The 21363-nt window shown below is 43.0% G+C and overlaps 2 protein-coding genes across 2 annotated transcripts in view; both read right to left on the bottom strand.

Moving 5' to 3' along the window:
• The window catches only part of cyth1a (cytohesin 1a), a 57510-nt gene extending 55606 nt beyond the window's left edge, over nt 1-1904 (bottom strand). Inside the window, exon 1 of the mRNA XM_080044724.1 lies at nt 1804-1904. Coding sequence (XP_079900850.1) covers nt 1804-1822 — 19 coding nt within the window. The 5' untranslated portion in view covers nt 1823-1904. The remainder of the gene's footprint in view (nt 1-1803) is intronic.
• Nucleotides 1905-3443: 1539 nt separating this feature from the next.
• usp36 (ubiquitin specific peptidase 36) lies at nt 3444-20124 on the bottom strand. The gene is made up of 20 exons (XM_080044322.1): nt 20019-20124; nt 16075-16340; nt 15726-15947; nt 14379-14489; nt 12445-12547; nt 12068-12135; nt 10818-10888; nt 10398-10480; nt 10175-10286; nt 9930-10070; nt 9481-9581; nt 9263-9392; nt 8820-9176; nt 8278-8502; nt 7723-7847; nt 6947-7627; nt 6567-6781; nt 6154-6342; nt 5917-6032; nt 3444-5806 (listed from the first exon to the last, which is right to left on the bottom strand). The coding sequence occupies exons 2-20, from the start codon at nt 16325-16327 to the stop codon at nt 5669-5671; spliced, it is 3441 nt and encodes a 1146-aa protein (XP_079900448.1). The 5' UTR covers nt 16328-16340; nt 20019-20124; the 3' UTR covers nt 3444-5668.
• Nucleotides 20125-21363: the final 1239 nt, after the last annotated feature.

Genomic DNA, 21363 nt, shown 5'->3' with positions numbered 1-21363 from the left:
TCCCGAAGCTGACTGGATTTTTTAAACATGTACATTTCTTCTTTCTGCTTTTTGGTCATCTGTGTCTATACATTATTCCAGCAAATAATAGCCTACTAAATAGCTTACATAGGAAACAGTTGATTTATCCTTAGTTTTCTCTTCAAAGTGCACCAGATTGATGAATTTTACTTTAACATTTGAAAAAAAATCTTCCGGGGGAGCATTCCCCCGGACCCCCCTAGAAGGTCCAGGGTCCACGACACAGTCTCCCAAATTCCTGTGAGAAACACTGTGTGTGTGCATGATTATTAAGAGTCATTAGACCAGGGGTTGTGTTCAAGTACGCGTAATGATTTGGTCATTCATCAATAGAAACATTGTGTTGTTATCTGGCTCAGAGAGTGACCAGTCACTCATACGTTTTGGACTATAGACAAACATAGCTTTTACATGTTTGTATTGTAAGACTGCCTCTTAGAGGGCCCATCAGGACTTCCTGTATAGGGGCCCAGAATTTGGAGCAACGCCCCTGCCTCCACATATCGTATAAATAATCATGGTGGGCTGCCATGGCCAAAAATGCCAGGGCTGAATTTTTGTCCCAGTCCACCCCTGGTGCTGTCCAATACTGCCGGGAGTCCCGAGTCAAGATGCTCTAGTCTACCTTGTCAAATGTGTCATAAACCCAATTGTTTGTTTGCCATTGTCTGTCAATTCATTCTTACAATGTGTTACTGAATTTTCTGATTCAACTATGTTGTTTTTTAATCTTTGTCTATACTTGAATTTTATTTCTTTAATTTTAGGTTGCCTTTTAGTATCTGGCAGGGGACAACAGATGAAAACTAGCCTCTTAGGCTAACTCTGGCTCACTTACATTTTGAATGTTGATTAGTGTGCAATGTCCCTGAAATAAATCGATAAATAAACCAAATACTTCAGATCCATCTCTACTTTGGGTTAGATTATAACTTTGTTTTTCCCGTGACTCACAGAAAGCTGCGTGGGGTAACAGCCCTCCCTCCCCCCTCCCTCCTTTCCTTCAGCAGAGCATCAGTTGAAATCTTTTTCAACGAGGCCCTCCCTGGTGGTTCTATTTTGAGATGCATTAGCTCAGAGAAGAACTTCACTGCTGAATAATTGAGATGGACCCTCTATCATAGTTTGCTCATCATGGACCTATCATGATGTCATTACACTTCCTGTAATTTTTTTTAAAGCAATTTCTAGGACAGTTTTATAAGAATGCAGTTGTTGATGCTAATTAACCTACAGGTATAGACGAGAGCAATAGCCTATGCAATGCAACTTTAATTGTGTTCCGTTCCATAAGACTATGGGACTATTCGATGTTTTAGTTGTAGTGTTAAGGTTAATTTCCACAGTGTAGGCTACATGCATCATGTTGTCATAGCTATGTTGCTTAATAATTCAACATACAGATCATATTTATCCTTTTTTTGCTGTGGATACCTCAGAGGCCAACTGTTTGTTTGTTCAAAGCTGGTTTATACACCTCTGGCAGGGTGCTTACATGCATTTAAATTATAAACACAATGGGTGAGAGCCTGGGTGAGTATGGCTTGGCTTCACGAAATAATCCAGCACAGTAGCCTATAGCCTACAGTCAGTCATGCTGTGCTGTCATTTGAACAGTCCCACCAATCCGTGAGACGTGCAGCAGGTAAAACATAAGATATACCTTCTTCTGTCTGTCATACACCGTCTCATGCTGCAGTTAAAAGGGCACGGCTCGAGTCGAAGCACTAAATGCCACTCAATGCCAAACTGCGTAGATGTGAGAGTATGATTGGGACCCACCGTAGTTCTGCCCCTCCATCCCTCCCGGTGGTCCTGATGTTGCTTGCCCGGGGGATGTCTCTCCAAGCGACCGCAGCTATCCGGATGTCTCTCCTCCTTTGAGTGCTTTCCGGTATGTCCTTTGCTTCGCGGCTTGCGCTCACCAAAACAGCTGATTTCAGGTTAACGTCAGGCTCCCCTAAATGTGCTGCCTCACTCTTAAGGTGGTACTTTCAGCGTGTTGCTGTGTTGTTTGTCTCTAGTTGCCGTTTAAAATGTGTATGTGTGACGTGTGTGTGTCTACGGTGGCTGACTGCCGTAATGCATCCAGTGAAGCCGGTGCATGCTGGCCCCTCCCACCCCAGATGTGATGTCACGCACTAACTTTAATGGACAACCAAGCTAAACAATTCTGAGTGTATCGTACACAGCTGTAGGTTACAATCATTGTTAAATAAATCAGGGAAACATGTGTCTATGTACAAACATTAAAACATCAGAAAGCAATCATTTAAATCAATAGCATATGCCAGCCCAGTAGGTTGCTGCTGCGTTGCTTTGTAAAAACCTGGAAATAGCCTACATGGTTTATTGCCACTTGGTGACAGCAGAAACAAGTTGGTGATATGTTGATGTGATATGTCCAATCCCCATACTTCCATACTATTTAGTATGCCAGAAAAATATTTATGATGTCCCAATACATGCAAGTCAATTGAAGTATGCTGAAAATACATAAATGCCCCACTAACTCCAATAGCATTTTGGAGTATTCGTCTGATATTCTTGACATTTCTCGACATAATGAAAAAAAAACTTCCTTATCTGATTTATTTGCTCTCCTGTGACCCTAAAACTGTAGTGTAGTAAAAAGAAAAAGTATGTGATTTGGAACGCAGGTTCAATCATTCATTTAGAGTCGTGTTTAAGGCCACTTACAAATGAACTTTGTGTTTCTGGTCTCCAACTTCTGAGGGAAATCATTTAATTAGTCTTTACATTTCCAGTGTCCTATTCAGTAGCCCAAGTTCAATCCTATTCTGTTAAGGCACAAATGACATTTTCCAAAAATGTCTTATGTCAGGGGCACATTTTCCCAGGGTCCTATGTTCAACGTCATGCTATGTTCTTTGAACAGGCTTACTAATAATATCTACTTTGTCTAACTGGGTTTCCATCTCCAGATTCAGCCACTCCCATGGCGTCAGCTCATTCAAAAACAATTGTCTTTCTAGTAGAAGTTGTTGTGTCTCTCAGTTAATGGGAAAGTCAACTGTTGACTATCTGAACCTGAAATCAGGTTTGGTCCTCCTCTCGCTAAAGTGACTGAACTTGAAAGAGGGAACCATCCATACAGTATATTTTAAATATCAAAAATATAGAGCTGGGGACATTAAAAAACAGTAAGGGAACAGAGGTTACTCTTTCTCAGGTTTCCCCCTTTTCTTAAAACGGCTACTTTAACAGTGGAAAAGAATGCATTGAGGACCGTGAGAGTAAACCAAATCAGCGCAATTGGCTGAACAGTAACTTTCTGTACTTGACTCGAGTAATGATTCCCTCAAAATCACTTCTACAGTGCTGCTGTCATTATATCAAGTGATATCTTATTACAAACAAGAAAATAAACCAAGATAGAAGATGACAGAAAAACACACAGCTCACAAAAGTCACAACTTTATTGCACCTTAATAGTTATCTATAGTGTGGCAAGAGCCACTTTCATTATGAAAGCGCTCCAACCTGGTCAGAAAAGGTGGTGCGAAATATAGAACCATTAATGCAAACGTGTGGACTGTCCATTCATACCGGCAATTGTTCCTCTTGCGTCACGATTTGAGAGTCACAACCTACTTCGATTTCATAGTGGGACAAAAAACAATCCTATGAGGCTGTCGTATAGCCGCTCTTGTACTGTACACACTACAGTGACGTAGGGAAAGGTCCTGGATGAAAACAGACAACTCTCTTTACATACAAATGAACTAACACATTTTCAGATTAATTCTTAAACATCCAACCAACTCATCCCAAGTATTAGTAGCACATTAAAGATCGGTGTCTTTTTCTTCTTTAAATGATATATTTATAACATTAAATCCTATACTTTTTTTTTTAAATAGCCAATTCAAAGGCAACATCTCTAGAATGAAAAGAAATGCGTGGGGCAAATCTTTACAGCGTTGTTGAGAGAGGGCGACAGGTAGCACAAGATGGACTGTACAGTGTTACTACACTGGCAAAAGCATTTTTGTTATAACGTTGTTTTTTTCTCTACACATCTGTGCCCCGGATTTGGCGCGAGGTGATCCCATGGTTTTTCCACACCTGATATACTTTTGTATAAAAAGACTTTCTGCAGGATGCAACATGGTGGTCAGCGAGAGGAACTAGTCTGAGGTGAAATAGAGGGAGGGGGAGGAATCTGATCAGGGTCAAAGGATGGGATACGGGGACAGTCTGGGTTCCTGAGTCTTTAGCCCAGTTTCTAGGTGACCAGCATGAGTGGCAGAAAAGTTGCATAGAGATATATACGGTAAAAGGGGGAAATGAAATTAGCAATGTGGCAGTCCCATTCTAACAAAGTGCCTGCAGTATAAAATGTTAACCCCTTTTATTTCAGTACATTGGTAAAGAACAGTTTGTTGGCGAGGATTGTTACAGAGAATGTGAAGGGTGAATTCTAATAGTGAGATGAGCTACATAATTAAATAGCTGCACAGCACAGTAGAAAAAAAAAACTGCTCCCATCAAGAGTTCCTCCAACGACCCAACCTTCTACTACTGCAAATGCACATGTGACCTGTCAGAAACCAATAGCATCCAAAGGAACCGTTGAAACCAAATATGATGAAACCCTATGGCGTCCAATTGTGTGCTTCCACAAACAGTTGAAGTGTTCATACAAAATCAGCAGAGCATTCTTTTGGGTTCTTAAGATGTTTAGACATTAAAATCTGAAATAAACTCCGGGGGAGGGAAAAGTACACAACCAAGATAGCAGAAATTAAAACAAAAATCCCCGTAGTTTAAATTCTGTACCAGTTCAGACGTCATGCATATTAAAAGAAAAAGAAAAGAAAAAAAGTGGCAAATTTAAACCTTCATTTTACCAACAATAAGCAGGCAAAATTTGGTCCTTTTAAAAAGAAGCCACATGGCAGAGACACTGCAGCAAAATAAAATGACGGCGGATTAAGGTATGAAATAAAAATTCGGAAATCTTAAAATAATGTTGTTTAATAGGAAAACTCTTTTTTTTTCCTTCATAATTTGGTGTAGAATCATTTCAGGAGAAAAGAAAAAGGTGACGTTTCTTAATGTCCAGCATACCGAGCCCTTGTGTCTTGCAAAAGTATGCTCCGAGAGTGTGTACAGTTATAATTAGATAAATATACTTTCTTATTCTAAGCTTTCACCCTTTCAAATATAATAAACTACACTTTAACTCATAGTAGCTCAAGTTTGTTGAAACAATAACCAAGGCTCAAAAGGATGCCAACATACAGTCATTTCTTTTGACATGGAAGGAATAACTGTAAGGGGTTCCTGATAAATACCGCATGCATAGCAAAAAGCTTGAGCAGCCACTTACTGAAGTGGTATTTGAATTTAAAAGAAATAGGGAAAAGAGTCGTCAAATCCCACTGGGCCAAAGTTACTGAACACAACATTTGATTGTTCGTTTAAAAATTTGAGATTGGATGGGGCTTTAAGTGCCGATTTTAGCTCTATCTAAATTGAGTATTTGGGTCTAAACTTAACTAATAAAAAAAGAGATATTTAAAAAAAAAAAAAGAGAAGAGAAGAAAGGTACAGAAGTTTGGTATACAGTATTGTTGCCTAGATGTCCAGTACAGCATGACCTCAACAGCAACCTGGACTATCAGCGACGGACCCCGAAAACCCTCTTCCCTCCTCCGGGTGTGACAGACCACTTGCTGCGCCGGTCCTGGATCTGCTGGAAGATGCTGCTGCAGCCGCTTCTCCACTTCTCTTTTTTAAAGTTCTTCATTTTCTTCACCTGTTCAAAAACAGAGGGGAGAGGATGAATAAGAGGGCACAGCGGCGATGGGGGCCAGAGCCACAGTCACTTTTAGGCTGACACTATCCTTGTTCTCTTTTCTACCTCACCTTTCCCCTGTCAAAGTCTTCATCCCACTCATCGATCACCGTGTCCCACCTGGCTTGGCGGACATCTTCCACAGCATCTCTACTGATAGCAGAGGCTTCTCCGTCCCAACTCAGGACTAAACAAGACAAGACAAAAAACAAGATAAAAACATGTAGAAGAACACTTTTCCCCCTTAAGATCAGGTCAAAGTTTTGCCACACAAAAGGCTGACATCCACAGGGAACTCGGTGTCTCACCATTGGCTCCGTAGGCTTTATCTGAGGCGTTCTTGAGCAGCTCCTCTACCACCTCGCTGGTCTTCTTCCCGTCCCAGGCCACAGGGGCAGCACGCTTTGGGCCGTCTCCTGAAGCGCCTACGTCAGCTGCTGGTGCATGGTTGCGCTTGTAGCCGTCCTTCACGTGGCGGTCCCACATTACCACTGTGGCTGAATTAAAATGAAAAAAATAATGAATTAAGCGATAGTTACGTATGCAACTACGGTTCTATGAGCTCCGGATGACCGCCAGAGGCAGTGTTTTGGCACTGGATGTTCAGTCGCACGCATGCGCAGGTCGAGTTTTTATACCAACAAAGTTACCCGTGACACCTCGGTGACTCTGGAATATGTAGTTTGCGTAGTAGGAATGCTTGTTGTGCACGGCAACATACCTGCGTCCTGTTGACTTATGTTGCCGTTCTCTGTGGCGTTCTTCTTGGCAGGGGGCGGGGCTTCAGGCTCAGTCGTCTGCCCGTTGGAGCAGCGTCTGCTCTCCTCCCACAGTCCCACCTCCTCTTTTAGCCTCTTCTTCTTCTTCTTTAGTTTCTTTTTCAACTTGATCAAATCTGTACTGCTCTCCACCACTGCAGCCTTCGTCTCAGAAATGCTGTTGGGGGGGGAAAGTAATAGAGTAGAATTTACTTTACAAAGGTTTTGTGTGGGAGTTTTGGTTGTTATAGAAACAACTGAGTCATGTGCCTCCAAATGATGAGCTCAAAAATCAACAAAAACACACAAGCAAGAAAAGAGGAATCATAAAACTTGGGCCCACCTTTCTGAGGGCGCGCTTGCTGAAGTTTTGTCCTGCAGGTCCTCCACTAGTTGCATCTTCTTTTTCTTCTTCTTGTTCTTTTTCAACTTCACAGAGTCATTTCCCTGTTGGTTCTGGGTTGACTGGCCCTGTGTCGGGGTGGAGGTTGGGGCGGCTGCCTGCGGAGGAGGAGCCTGCTCAGACTCTTTTGTGTCTGGATGGGATGTAAGACTCCAGATGCCGCCCTGACCCCAGTCCTCTTCCTGCTGCGCTGCGTCCAGATGAGAAGGGACACACTCCCTCTCCTGCGCTGTCTCTCCGTCCTCATTGTCCCTCTTTCTCTTTTTCCTCTTCTTCTTCTTCCTCTTCCTGGCTTCCTGCGTGAGGCTGGCTTCCTCCGTGGCCGTGGCTGGGGCGGCTACTGGTGTGTCGTCGCCCTCCACTTCAGAATGCGGCCGCTTCTTCTTCTTCTTCTTCTGGCTGGCCTTTGGAGCTGGAGGGCTGTTGACGTCTGGTCCTCTGAGGTCGGTGGAAGACTTTGGGCTCTTTGGGGCGGGACTGTGAAGCCCGTTGGTTTTGAGAGAAAGGCTGGCGTTTGGTTTTTGCGGTGTCGAGTGAAGGGACTGTTTCTGAGGGCTCTGCTGTTTGAAGTGGGCAAAAGGCTGCGATGACTGGACTTTAGCTAAATGGAATGGACCAGCTCTAAGAAAAGAACAAGAGAGAAGATGGATAAGCCATTTTTACTTTAAGATGAACAAATATGCATTTTTCCTGTGCCTATCATATGGGCTTCATACCTGTGAGGGTGAGTGGGTGAGGCAAAGTTGTGGCGGTTGGGTTGATTTGGATGCGTGGGGTCACTGGACAGCTGGCGTGGCAAATGGGGCGGAGCATCAATGCTGCTCTGACTCCGGCTGCGAGCCTGCAGTTATCGACATAAATAAAAACTTGGTGGTCTAAAAAAAATAGCCATGAGTGTGACAAAAAAATTAAAATAAATAAGGAAGAGAATCAAATAAGGAAAAGAGGAAGGATTAAAGGGATGACAGGAAAAGATGGAGGGAGGAAAAACAAAAGGAAAGGGTATGGCAGAGAAGAATTAGAAATGGTTAGAAAAAAAGGACAAATTAAAGGAAAAGAAGACAAACGCTAAGTGCTACCACTTGGTCGATTAGACGGGCACACTGGAGGAATATCACATTGTGTAAAGCAGAAAAAACTACAAAGAGAGACAGTGAATATCAATGATAACATTTGGGACAGCAGTGTGGATTGAGGGCAACAGGAAACACATGTATCATGAGCTTTCCCTAAGACAGGAGTGTGCTGCTGTGTATATGAAGGAAGTTCACCTTCTTAGCCGACAGGGCCAGCTTCTTGGCAGGCGGAGGTGACATGGTGCTAGTGGCTTCAGACGTGATGTTATTGAGGGCCGGGGTCTTTATCTTAGAGGTCTTCTGCTCCTCCGTGCTGTGGGAGCGCTCCACGCTCTTGGCTGGAGACGACACCCCGTTGGAGCCCTTCCTGGGAGTGGAGGGGGTCTCTCCTACCGGCGCACTTCTGGTGCCCACGGAGTCCTGAACGACAACGACGAGGCAATCAAAAGACATCCCCTTAACCTCCACCATAAAAGTCTGTGTGTATGTGTTAGCCATTTGACATACTTTAATAGTTAGTACTAGCTTTATGACAGGGTTTTTCATAGCTTTAGCCAACATAGCTGTATCGATAAAAAAAGCCATCAGATCTATTTTCCACGCAATAAGTGGTAGGTTTAGATCACAATGACATGTCTGAATACTTTTGATAATAAAACCAATTAGAAAACGGCCTTGATTCAGCCTGTGAGGTTAAGAGCTGTTTGTCCCGTGCTTTAGGCTTGGCCAAATATTACCTTTGAGTCACTGGTGTCGGCGGAGGAAGAGTCAGACAAAGATTTGATTGAGGTAGACGCTACGATGCCTCTGCCCTCGCCGCCTTGCTTTCTGTCTCCCTCCGTCCTGCCGAAGCCGTTGTTGGAAGGGGTTGGAGTGGTGCTGCGCGGCTGGGGAAAGGGCTTCTTCAGCTTCTTGAAGGGTTCCTCGATCACCGTGGGTCCTCCTGGAGGCTTGGACGGGCCGTTGGAGGAGGACGATGTCCAGTGGGAGAGTCTGGCCGGAGGCGGCTGAGAGCTGACACCGTTCCTGGAGACGGGCAGGCCCAGACCACCGTCCATGGACTGGATCTTACGCAGTTGTGCAGGCTCAAGTTTCTGAAGAGGAAGAATTGTATTTTTTTTTTTAAACACACTAGCGACACATATCGAGTCCACATATCCTTGTCATCTGGTTCTAATACCTTTGTAACCTGCGGAGAGGAGAGAGGCCCGTTTAGGTTGGCCCTCTTTATCTGTTCACTATTCTTCCCCGGGTGCAACATGGCCTGCTTGGAGCTCTGTCCATCTGCATTCTTCTTGCTTTCAGGGATCCTTAAATTAATGAATAAATTAACAGTTTAATTAATAACATATTCAGGAGGAAAAGTCAACAATTTTTTTTTAATCCCTTTCTTCTTACCTCAGGTAGAAAAGCACATACGCCTGCTGGTTCAAGACCACTTTGATGTTACTAGAGTGGACCATCGAATCGTTCATTTGATACCACTGTCCGTTACTTGCCTACGAGGCGACAAGAAAAAAGATGATTTAAATGAAGTCGACAAAACTGCCTACTACAACTCTAACCTTATACATGCATTAGCTTTAAACTCTTATCAATTTACAGTGCGGTACAGTTTAAAACATTTAAACAGATCGAATGATAAAAATAAATAAAAAATGCAGCTGCTGACTTAGTTCATTAGAAACTACCAGTACTGCAGATATTGATTGACAGGAATTATTAGAATTCGACAAAGTCAAGATTTTTCTTCACAGTCTACACAGATGTAGTGGAATATTCTTTCCAATGTTATTAGTTTGCCTTTATTGTCCATATCTCTGTGTCAGAGGAGGTGGTTGTCTTACCTTGACATAGCAGTAGTAGTGGCCGGCATGACAACTGTAGCCAGAGTGCACCAGAACAGCATAGAGGCTGTACATGACGGGGTCGCCCGAGCTCTGAGACATGTAGGGGCGGATGTTGAGGAATTCTGGGTAACCAACATCCTGGTGGGGGTGGGGGGGGGTAGAGAAAGTCAGAAAATGTGAGATCGTTGAGAGGGAAGACATCTTTTACGAACCATTAAATAGTGGGAGAATTCTCTGTTAACCTTTGTTATCTTTCCTCCGCTGAAGTTGGCAAACCTCTTCAGTGAGACAGTCAGTACGTTAGACGCTCGGTGGACTGTGAAACGCTTCGTCGCCGGCACTTTCTTTTTGCACCTGGGAGAGAGGGGGGGGGAGAATTGTGACACGTCATGCAAAAAATTTAAAATAATAATAATAATCTATTTTCAATGCCTTGCAGATTTCCTTATAAAGTCTCAGACTCACTTGGCACACATGTAGGCGTTCTCTCCACTTAGTACGTCCGGTTTAACGAACAGTTCCAGGGCTCGCACGATGTTTGCTGCTTGCTGAGAGAGAAAAACAGAAACTACAGAAACGGGTTCAAAAAAACAAAAGAATTCTTCAATACATCAATGGACCTAAATGATAATAACCCGTGGCTCAACTCTATTCATTTGCTTGTGCGCACACACACATTATGCACAGCCTAATTTTTTTGTACTTTTATTTGAAAGTTTTTCTTAATTTTTTTCCTCGCCTTCTGTTGGCAGTGTTGAAGTTCTTTGGAGTTTGGTTGTATGATGTTAATCTGTTGTCCTTTATGTATGTGTATCTACCTGTGCCTCTGTAACACTCAATAAAATGTAAAAATCACAACAACAATCTTAATCTTGTGTAACGTACCCGAATCTCCACAGCGATATCCAGGTAAGGGTCATACGTGTCCGACACACTTTTACAAATTGAGCATTTGACTGAAAGACAAAGTTAAAACAAGTCACGCAGGGCTCTTCTCCACTTCCTGTAAACAACAGACAGCCACAAAGCTCAAACAACCGCCTCCAACTCTCACATCAAACACTGAGGCTGTGTCCGGAAAGCCGTACTAACGTCCTACTCATACTCAATTTGACGTCAATTTGAGTATGCGAGTTTGGGTAGGCGAGAAATCCCCGGATTTAGTACCAACTTCCGGGAAGATTTTGGGTATGGATCGATTGGATACTTTTCCTACTCAACCGCCCCACGACAAGGACGTTTATTTTTTAATTCTTTATTTACAATTCTGCATTTCCTGCACAACACAGGACTGTATGTAAATAATCTAGTTCTATATCTAACCTGTGGAGGGCGGTAATACACTAAACAGTGTCTAAACGGCCCAAATCGTCTAAGAAGAAGAAGAAGGAGAAATTCTTTATTGCTTGCTTACACAATCGATCTTTAAGTAGACAGTATGTAGTATATAGTATATAGATGTTGAGTATGTAGGGGGGAAGACGTTAGTAGGGCTTTCCGAACACAACCTGAGAGCAAATTCCTTTACGTTTAGCACTGTTCTCAATATTTACATTTCAGAGTTGAGTGTCAGTAGTGACCGGAGCAGACTGACAATTTAACAAGCTGCAGTAAAGCCACATCCAGATTTTAGAATAGCTCTTAAAGTTTAACAAAATAATGCATTAGTAACATGACTTCCAGTCCAGGCGTCCTAAGCCATGAAAAAAGACAAAAGTGTACACAATAGCCAGAACCGCAATACTATACTATACAGCCCCGGAAAAAATTAAGAGACCAGTCTGGATTTTTCTTAAATCTTTATCTATACATAACTTATTGAAAATGCTCTAAATTACACTATTTCTATTGTGAATTTGGTAGAAATGTTGTCAGTAGTTTATAGTATAAAATCAAAATGTTCATTCTACCCAAACATATGCCTCTAAAGAGTAAAACAAGAGACACTGAACATTTGGATTTGGCTCTTCATTTTTTCCGGAGCTGTATATATTTGGTTGACAATGAGAGTTCTAGTCTGCTGGTAATGGGATCAATAACACAATACCAACCGCAAACAAATGTAAAAATTCATAAAAGTGCAAAGCCCTATAGGCAATAGTTTTCTACATTTCTGTATGGAACAAAGTCTATACCTCTTGACCTGAGATAACCTCCAAAGATCTGGTGGACTAGTGTCGTGGCCTGGGTCTGCCTGTCAAGCCTATAGAGAGAAAGGAAACAGAGAAAAATATGCTTTAAAAATGTGTATTGATATAATATATCATCATATACTGTATATAATTGATAAAAATGTGCTTTTAAAAGATTATTTTTTGAAGGTATTTTCAATGCTTTATTGATAGAGCAGAAAAACTGACATGAGATTGGGCAGAGAGGGGAATGACATGCAGAGAAAACGACCACGGGTCGGACTCGAACCGGGTCTGCTGTGAAGGGGGGGTGGGGGTTGGGACGCTCTAACCACTACACCATGAGCTGCCTTTTAACACACAATAACAAAAGACCTTACTTGGGGTATCCATTGAGACAGGCTTTCTGCATGGCATCGATGGTGTACCGCAGGAATTCATGGGCGTCCTCCTGGCTCCCAAAGCGAAAATGTCTGGCAATTTCTGTAGGAGACAAAGGTGCATGTTATAGCTGTGTGATCACTTCATGATTTCATTTCATTTAACGATCGCATCCATCTTAAAACATTGAAAGCACCAATCACCACTCACGATAAAAGCAAAAAAGTATGGCAGCTAGAGGAAGCCTTGTTAAGTGTCCTTTGTTCAACCCAACATGTCTCGTCTCTAAAAACGTAGCCACAAAAAAGACCAAAAGAAAATCACCAACCTGACAACTAGCTGTCAGAAATGGAGGATGCACAAAACGTGTTCTTTAAAGCAAGTACGGCAACTAGACCCGTCTTCCTAACAGTCAGCATTATAGAATAGCAGGTTATGATTGATGGCTTTTACACATGGGTAATCCAGCCCATCAGCACATATTATAAAGCATGAATCAATGAAGATAGTTCATTTAATGTGTAAGGGTTAACGTTAAAGTAGTACACCTTCATTGGCACCAACATCTATCCTCCAAGGTTAGTGCCTCGTTTATTCTCAGAAAATGACCCAATAAAAAGCTTACAGTCAGTAGGCCTGTGCAATCTAAATGTCTCCCATTAGAGATAATGTAGCACTTAAACACTTTGCCTTTGCTGTTATTTCCTAATGGGGGGGGTAGACTCATATCGCAGTCATGGCCACATTTCCAGCATTGCATTCCCATCACCCCTAAGTGGGGAAATAAGACACTGTAGCTCTAATGTCCTTTTCTGTTCCTCCAATATTTCGAAGATATGAACTATTAAAGCTATTGTGCAAACTCATGTTGCCCCATGAGGAATTCAGAGTAATTACAACAACACTGTCGGTGCATCTACATGAGGTTAGCCTTTGCGATTGTGCATGGATTTTATACCTTCTGCTGTACATTGTCGTTTTCTTAGCAGTTTTTCTTAGCAGTAGTAATCAACAACTGAAACATTTCTTGGGCTCTTCTTGGGATTTTTCTGAGCTCCTGCACCAGTGTTGGGGGGTGACCAGAGAGTTTTGTGGAGCTGATCGGCTTTATCAACTTTGTCAACTCGTTTGGCGGTGGATTCGATGTAACTGACATTCATTTATATGAAAAAAGTTACGCACTATAGCTTTAACTCATGAGACTGGATGGTTTGATTTTTGGTTGTGAGCCCCCAGCTGTGAGATCCTGGGGGGCAGAACAGTACATTTGCCAAGTGCTGGCTTAACAGAAGGGGAAAAAGGAGGACTGTACCATTTTTTGTGCTAAAGCTGCTCATCTCTCAACCCGCAGTCACAAGGAGAAAGAGAGGGCATTAGGGAGGGAGGGAGGGAGGGAGGGAGGTGGAGACATGGTTGCAGCAGCACATAAGGAAGAGACATGCAGGTAGGGAAGGAGAGAGAGCACCTCACAGACTACAGCACAGCACCTCACCATGTCAAGGTGTAAGACTCAGGCCTACTCTCTACATGGTGTGTTCATTCACATTACATTACAATTTCATGTCATTTAGCAGACGCTTTTATCCAAAGCGACTCACAACTGGAGCACACATGCATACACCTGATAGCAGCCGCTACCACGGAGGGTGCAAGCCAACTATCGGGAGCAATTTAGGTGTTCAGTGTCTTGCCCAGGGACACTTGGACATGTGGCGGGGGAGACGGGGGATCGAACCACCGACCCTGCAGTTGCGGGTCGACCACCCTACCCACTGAGCTACATCCCCCACCTCACAGCCGGCAGTCTCACCGCTACACTGCAGTCACCGGCTGTGGTCACGTAAGGACACACACATGCATCCGTGACTCCTGACACAAAGCTACATTGAGCACAAGCTGCTCAGACAGAAAGCGGTTGAGGTAGGGCTCTTACTTTTCAGGTCTCGGATGAAGGAGACAGGCTTGATGGCGTTGCCTGTGTTGGCAAAGGCTTGGATGATATGGTTCTGCATTATACAGATCATGCAAAAGCCTGACTGGTGACCTGAAAAAAAAACAGGTCAGGAGACAACAACAGTAGTCACTCGCAAAATACAAAGGACAGGAATGTGTCGATGTGTTGTGTTTAGAAAAATACTCACATTAAAAATACAGAAGGAAAAACCAATTAGATTAGAGATGAAAGCTAGAATAGGGCTTATAGGATTTACAGGAATACTGATGTAAAAGGAAGTGAATACCTCCTCGTGATCCATTACCTATTAGTACTGTGTACTGCACTAAAAAAAATCCAGTGTTAATACACAGCCTAGGCCCTAGGCTCTGTAAATGGGCATTTTGTTAGCTACGGTAGGCCCCCCTGTTGTTTACATAACCTTTTACAGAGCATGGGTTCCAGAAGTAGCGGATCGTGAGGAGATATTCACTGATTTTGAGAAGAAGGGGATTGACAAGAAGCGTTCTCCAGAGTCGATGATTCCACCTTTTAAAAAGGCATAGTGACACAAGCAACATGCTCATTAATCTGTTGTAGGTTTAAAAAAGGTAAGAATTGAAGAAAATAATGGGTTTAAAAAAAATAAAAGTCAAGCTGTTCGTATCACATGAAACAGTGTCTGAATCTTTACTGTGAACTGCCTTGGAGAACTGTGGACTGCAGGTTGTGTATGCATCAAGCCAGTTGTGTGTCTCATAACACAAAAGGCAAATAAAAAATGGTGCTATTGTTCAAAAGGGTAAAATCATGGCATCTCAGTGCCTTCATCACCTGCACAGAACATAACTAGTCTTGATCAAATGTAAACTAACTCCAGGCTTAGCATAATGCAGCTTGGTTCCACTGGTCTGGACCAATGTAGAAAGCTACTGTCGTGCTTTTGTGTGTGTGTGTGTGTTTTTAAGGTGCTGTTTTATAATTAAACTGGCAGCGCTAACACTTTGAGGGGCAATGAGTCTTTTGTTTTCTTGGCTTGTTAAAGAGATTAGGTCAATGAATGGTAGTCTGCTGAATGTTTGGGAGCGTGAAGAAACTGGCCAACAGAAGCAGCTGTTTGCGTTTTGATATCTGCAGCTGCTTTGGCTGGCGCTCCACGGTGACAGTTAGCCACATGTGTTTGCACAAAGGCTAACAGTAGCAGGGGGGTGAGAGTCATTTCCAAAACTTTAAAAACAAACTATATGTGTGGGTGTGTAGCTATAAGACAAGAACACAAGTGAATTTAGAGAGAGCGCAAGTTGCTGCAAGTCTGGCAGCGTTCAGGAGCTCAACTGGAGTACTCACAGGCACGGCTGTGCTCCTTTGACAGTAAGTAGTTGGCGAGTGGCGGGGTGTAGGTGAGACACTGCACTGTGGAGTTGAGGAAGCAGGTGTTGCCCAGGTTGTGGAGGCCGGCTCCCACCCTGTACACGCGCTCCCATTTCAGGGTCAGCTTGTTCCAGGGGAAGAGCATCTTCTGTGGGGCGGCGATCCCATCGCTCTGGCCCCCGACCACGTTCTCTGAGACTGAAGCAGGAGAAGGTCAATGCACAACAGTTATATGGCAGAAAACAGGAAGTGAGCTTTTAAAGGGCTAGTGCAAGTCCTACCGTTATGAGACACTATCGAAATGTGAAATCAATTTATAGCTTACCTTGCCTCTTTATCGGGGTGGGCTCGCCGGCCTTCTGGCCCGTCGCGCCCTCGTTCCTGGGATTGAGGATGACATACTTGTTCTTCAGGCTGTCCAGCTGGTAGGAGAAGCCCTTGCTGGCAGGCTCAAACTCTATCTTCTGCAGGAGGACCTTCTTGGCAGAGGAGGCCAGCAGTTTGTTGAGGTCGCCCTCATCCCCCGTCTCCTTGCGGCCAGGTTTTAAAGCCTCCTTGAGTTTATCCACTATCGGCATTGTTGGAACATCACTGCAGAGAGAGTGGGATTGAGCGTCGGGGGTCATAAATTGTTCAAACTGTCTTGTTTACTGCGCACGAAAGCACTAGACAGGTCACACATATCCAGAGATATAAAGAGTGAGTGCATCTGAGGATCCAGCCGGGGTCTTGGCAGCTGTATCCACAGTTATACAAGACATTAGACATTGGTGACATAGGGTGGGTGTGTGTGTGTGCGATAGGAGAGCATTTAAATCACACAATGCGCTTGCATAATTTTTCATTCAGTTTTTTCACCAACTGGCAATTTCAATTGGTAAAGCTGTACATCATTACACTTTGTCATCTGGCCTGTCAGCGATATAAGAGGAAAAAAAAGGCTGAAACGTAACAAAACAATGATTTGCATTGGCCATCTGCTGTCCCTTTAAATACACTGTAGCTGAGTGCACTAAAAAGAGCCATTTCACTATTCCAGTGTAGATAACAGTGTGTGCACATTTCCACAACAAACTGTCTGCCAGAGTCAGCCTAGTGACTTCTGACGTGCTTCTTTCTACAGGAGGGGAAAAGGCAGCAGGGCTGGCAATATGTGTTCAATGCTGACCTAGTAGTGAGTGAACCAATCATTCAGTCTTCTAGTGCCTCAATGTGTGAGGATGCAGCTGATGTGCCTTTAAAACAATGGACCCTTGTGAAAAGCATGACATCATGTGGATGGTACAGTACTACACTAAAGGCGTGACGACAGCTGACAAGCGGTTCTCATCAGAGTGGCCAGTGACATCACAAGAGGGAAGGAGGGCTGAACATGCACTGTATGCACAAGGGTACGCTGACCTTCACGTGGGATACAACCAAGAAGCTGACTGCAGTGATGCAACCGCAGGACCTGGCAGCAATGCTGATAAACTGACCAGAATCACTAACACCGCATGATATGATTATGATTATGATATGTTTTTTGCAACTTTTCTCGTGCTTATGTTGCCATTAGGAAACATTAGAGCAGCCACACTGACAATGAAAAACGATATGAAATCTTCCAATTAAAAGTGATCATTCACACTGGTGCAGCTATTCAGCTGTAATGATATATCTATGCATGAATGTTAGGTGAGGCCGCACGCACAATCATGCTAATATTCATGCACAGATACAATTGATGGTCTTGTAGCGTGACTGGTCAGACAAGGAGAACTGTCAACTCCAGCTCACATTGAGTATGATAATGTGAGATGTCTTTAGATTTTAAGATTGTGGGAGATCTGAGATCAGCTTCTCACGTCAGAAAAAAATAAATCACAAAAGAAGTCACCTTCTTTTGTGGATGGCTACAACTTTTACATGGAAAAGAACAGTTCCACTGTCGTCTCCTATAGACTTACACTGTTTTATTTTAAAACTATAAGTTGCTTGCCTCATACTTTGTAGGTAGTCAACAAAGTTTTCAATGTTTTCAATATTTTCTTCAACTCATAGAAATACATCTGATTGTGCAATCACAAGTCTACTTAAAACGGACATTTTCCTTGGTTTATGACAAAAACAGACAATATTCATTATAGATAAGATGTATTGGCAGCACATCATATAGTACAATACATAACAATAATAAGATTTTGAAAGTGGTAGTTCAGACATTTTTATGGAATTGTCCAACTGCAAAAATGTCTTACCTGCTTCATTATTCTTAAACACTCATTTGAAAGGCCTAGCGAGTTGTTCTTGCAATTTGTCTTATTTGTGTATTTTTTCCACCCAGCCGACGTCCATATAAAATGACACTTGACTTGACAGTGCAGGCGACCTGAAAAGTCTTTATTTGTGTGTATCCCTTTAGATTAGAGAAATAATTAAGACTGGCTAATCAGAAGTGACCTTGTAAATACAACGCTGTGTTGCAGCCAATGAAAATCGGCCACCCAGTAAAACAAATCATTTGAAAAAAAATTAAAAGTATTTTAAACATTTGTCATCTTTTCAGGAGCAAACATATTTCCATTAAATCGTTACCCAACCACAGTGGATAGAGATAGGTCTGAATAGAGCTGAAATGATCAATTAGCCGACAATTAATTGTTTCATCCCTTTTCAACTCTAACACATTGGCTGGTTCAAGCTTCTAAAATGCCAGGTTGTTTCTCTTCTCTGCCCTTTTTTTTATTTATTTTTTATTGTTTCAACCTTAAAAGGAGCCAACACACTGCACACCGCCGCACGGCGAGTTTACATAGAAAGTCAATGTATTTCGAGCGCCGCTGCGCGAATGGGCGGCGCGCAGAAGTTGAAAATATTGAACTTTTCGCCGCCGGCTGCGCCGCGATAGCCAATCAGCGTTGAGCTCCTCCCGACGTCACTCGCTTCGGGACGACTGACAGAGGAAATTAAGATGGATGAAAACATAATAGTCACAGTTTGCTCCCATACGTTCTGTGAATAGCCTCTGTGTCTGTTGCCTGCTGTGTACAGCTATCAGTTTTGCTTTATGAACCAAGTTAGCACCAGTTAGCTTGGGTAAAGCACCATCAGCACAGCAGACTGGTGATCTCAGCACCGGTTAGCACCAGCGCCAGCATATCCCCAGAGTAGGAGAAGGCTACTCTGGTCGGGCGGCGGGCGGCGGACACAATATGACCCAATATGATCACGCGCCGCGGAGTGCAGTGTGTGTGTTCGTACCGGCTTTAGACGTCTCTTTTGGTGGGCATTTTAACGTACTTTATATTCAATAAATAGAGAAAACATCAGCACATGAATAACAAATGAAGTTGCAGGCCTAATGCCAATTTTAACTTTTTTTGTTTATCATGTCCATAAGTGGTTGAACCGTTTACCAAGTCACGACTTTCACCTACTGTAGATGACATGGGGATTACTTCAAAGGCTTCTCGAAAATATTGTAATCACGAGTAAAAAAAAAACACGAGTCAGCAGTGTGCACCATGTGAATTGAAATTTCACGATTTTAAAAATAAAACATTTGCACGGATACATAGAGCAGATAGGGTCTAGAAACATGACTCATTTATTATTAGAAGAAGACATAGTAACATTTGCTGGATCAACCAAGTGTACCCTGATATCACAAGCGTTCACTCGTGGACTAAAAGTGCCACGGTTGGATTTTATTGGAAGCACCTGAAGGCAACGCAACTATCGCTGTCACTTTTACAAATCCCTGCATCGTTTTTCGCTTGATTTTACCATTTAGCTGCCACATTTCGCCTACTTCCAAATTCTCCTTGCTCGTTATAGTCAGTATGAACACTAGCAGCAGCCGGGCGCCTCTGCACACCAGCTGGAGTCAACTGTTACGACCAGTCATCATGGCTTAACTGCTAGGTTGCTAACTCCTATCACGGCTAACCTTCATGTCGATCTGAACGTTGTCAAGTTTGGTATCAAGACGTCGTTATTACTTCGACATACACCTTCGCTTTTCAGCGTTTGATTTGGGGTATTTACCTGCTGCACACTGTGTCAATGTTTGTCTTTTCACGCCTGACAGTGGCAGCAGCACATTAGCCAGCGAGCTAACTTAACGTGGCGAGAGCCTCCAGTCTGCCTCACTACTGCAATGTGGCTTAGCATCTCAGCGTCCAGGTGGCTAGCCGTCCCTAGCCGCCACATCCTGCTAGTTTGTTAAACAACACCACGTCGTTTAACTACATAATACGTTCATCCTAAAGGTATCTGTTAGCTCACCTTTTGTTCAATCTTCTAAAATTGTTGACAGTAGATGGGTCTTCTTCCTCAGCTGTAGATCTTCACTTTGGTATTTTCGCCCATGCTGCATTATCAGAGGGCGTCGACAACAAAATGAGTGAAGGGGACCAAAGACCAATCAGAGATCAGGTCACGCAGTAGCCGAACGGTTTAGCCAATCAGCGCTCAGACTGACGAAGCGTTGACGGGAGAGAAGCACACGTGACTTCCAGCCAGCGCTGTTTACCATCGATGAGATACATATTAACACATTTTAATGTAACAACAAAGAGAGCAGTGGGGAAAAAATGTAAAAAAGCTGTAGGCTATTGTGCAGTCTGCCTTCATGTTGGGCTCCCTCCATGGTACTGAAATGAATCCGCCACGCGCTCAGATTGAAATCCGTTCGAGAAATGAAATCTCTTCTCTCGTACCAATGTCCCTATTGCTAGTGATTGAGGCAAATAGTTAATAATCGTTAGCCTACATGTCTGTAGGATACCTCCAGATTTGGGAAACCCTTCTTATGCAGGCTTGTAATCGGAATTGATGCTGTTGTAGTGAACACACTAGTAGACTGCTCATTTTACAGTAGGCTAAGATTAGGTTGCATTTAATCTGTGATCTGTTTCGAATAAATACTAATATTAGGCCATTTGGCCTGTGTAAACATACGCCTATATATCACTAACATATTTAAGTGGTATTTTACTCTTGGTAGCCTAATTAGGCAATTTAATATCGTTAAAATCTGAGAGTATCATGTATGACCATTGCTGCTCAGTTAATATGTATCTCAACTTGTGCATTAATAGTAAAGGAATGTTGGTGAACGTCACACCTTGATGTGTCCACGAGGCGGCAGCAGAATGTTACTGTCACAAAGCAGGACTGTAACTACTGTCCCTGCCTCCTTCACTGAGTCTCACATTTATATAATAACTGAGAATCATACATGATACTTGTAAGAGCCATTGACCCTCTTTCTTGTTTGTTTATAATGTTTGTAATGCACCACTTGACCGCCAGGTGGCGGGACTGTACCGGATGCAAGGCTATTAATCAGGCGCACTCACACTAGCCAGGTGCTTGCATGCCGGAAGGCAAATGTTTTCGACCTTGCTCATGGAGCTCAGTTTAACAGAATAATAGTTGTATGTAGCCTACAAGTCGCACCTTCATTTGTTTAAATAAATAAAGTAAGCTTTTAAACGCTGAAGAACGAGTGGACATTCAAAGTTTCAGCTGTCAACTGTTGGCTATAGGCACGCGTCACACACCTTACGACATGCAGCCTATGGCTAATGGGGAGCCGCTACAATAGCCTTCTTATTCCATATATTTA

This window comes from Ammodytes marinus (assembly GCF_949987685.1).
Source record: "Ammodytes marinus genome assembly, chromosome: 16".
Lineage (NCBI taxonomy): Eukaryota > Metazoa > Chordata > Actinopteri > Uranoscopiformes > Ammodytidae > Ammodytes > Ammodytes marinus.
Note: the sequence above shows the minus strand (reverse complement) of the source record. Positions and strands in the feature narration are given on the sequence as shown.

Bases quoted from the DNA above. Each gene is read 5' to 3' on its own strand.
- usp36 (XM_080044322.1), bottom strand. From the start codon at position 16,327: ATGCCGATAGTGGATAAACTCAAGGAGGCTTTAAAACCTGGCCGCAAG. The intron at 9,177-9,262 runs GTATTAGAACCA...CTTCCTCTTCAG, and splicing joins CCTCTCCGCAGGTTACAAAG to AAACTTGAGCCTGCACAACT. The intron at 5,807-5,916 runs GTGAGGTAGAAA...GTTTTTGAACAG, and splicing joins AAGACTTTGACAGGGGAAAG to GTGAAGAAAATGAAGAACTT.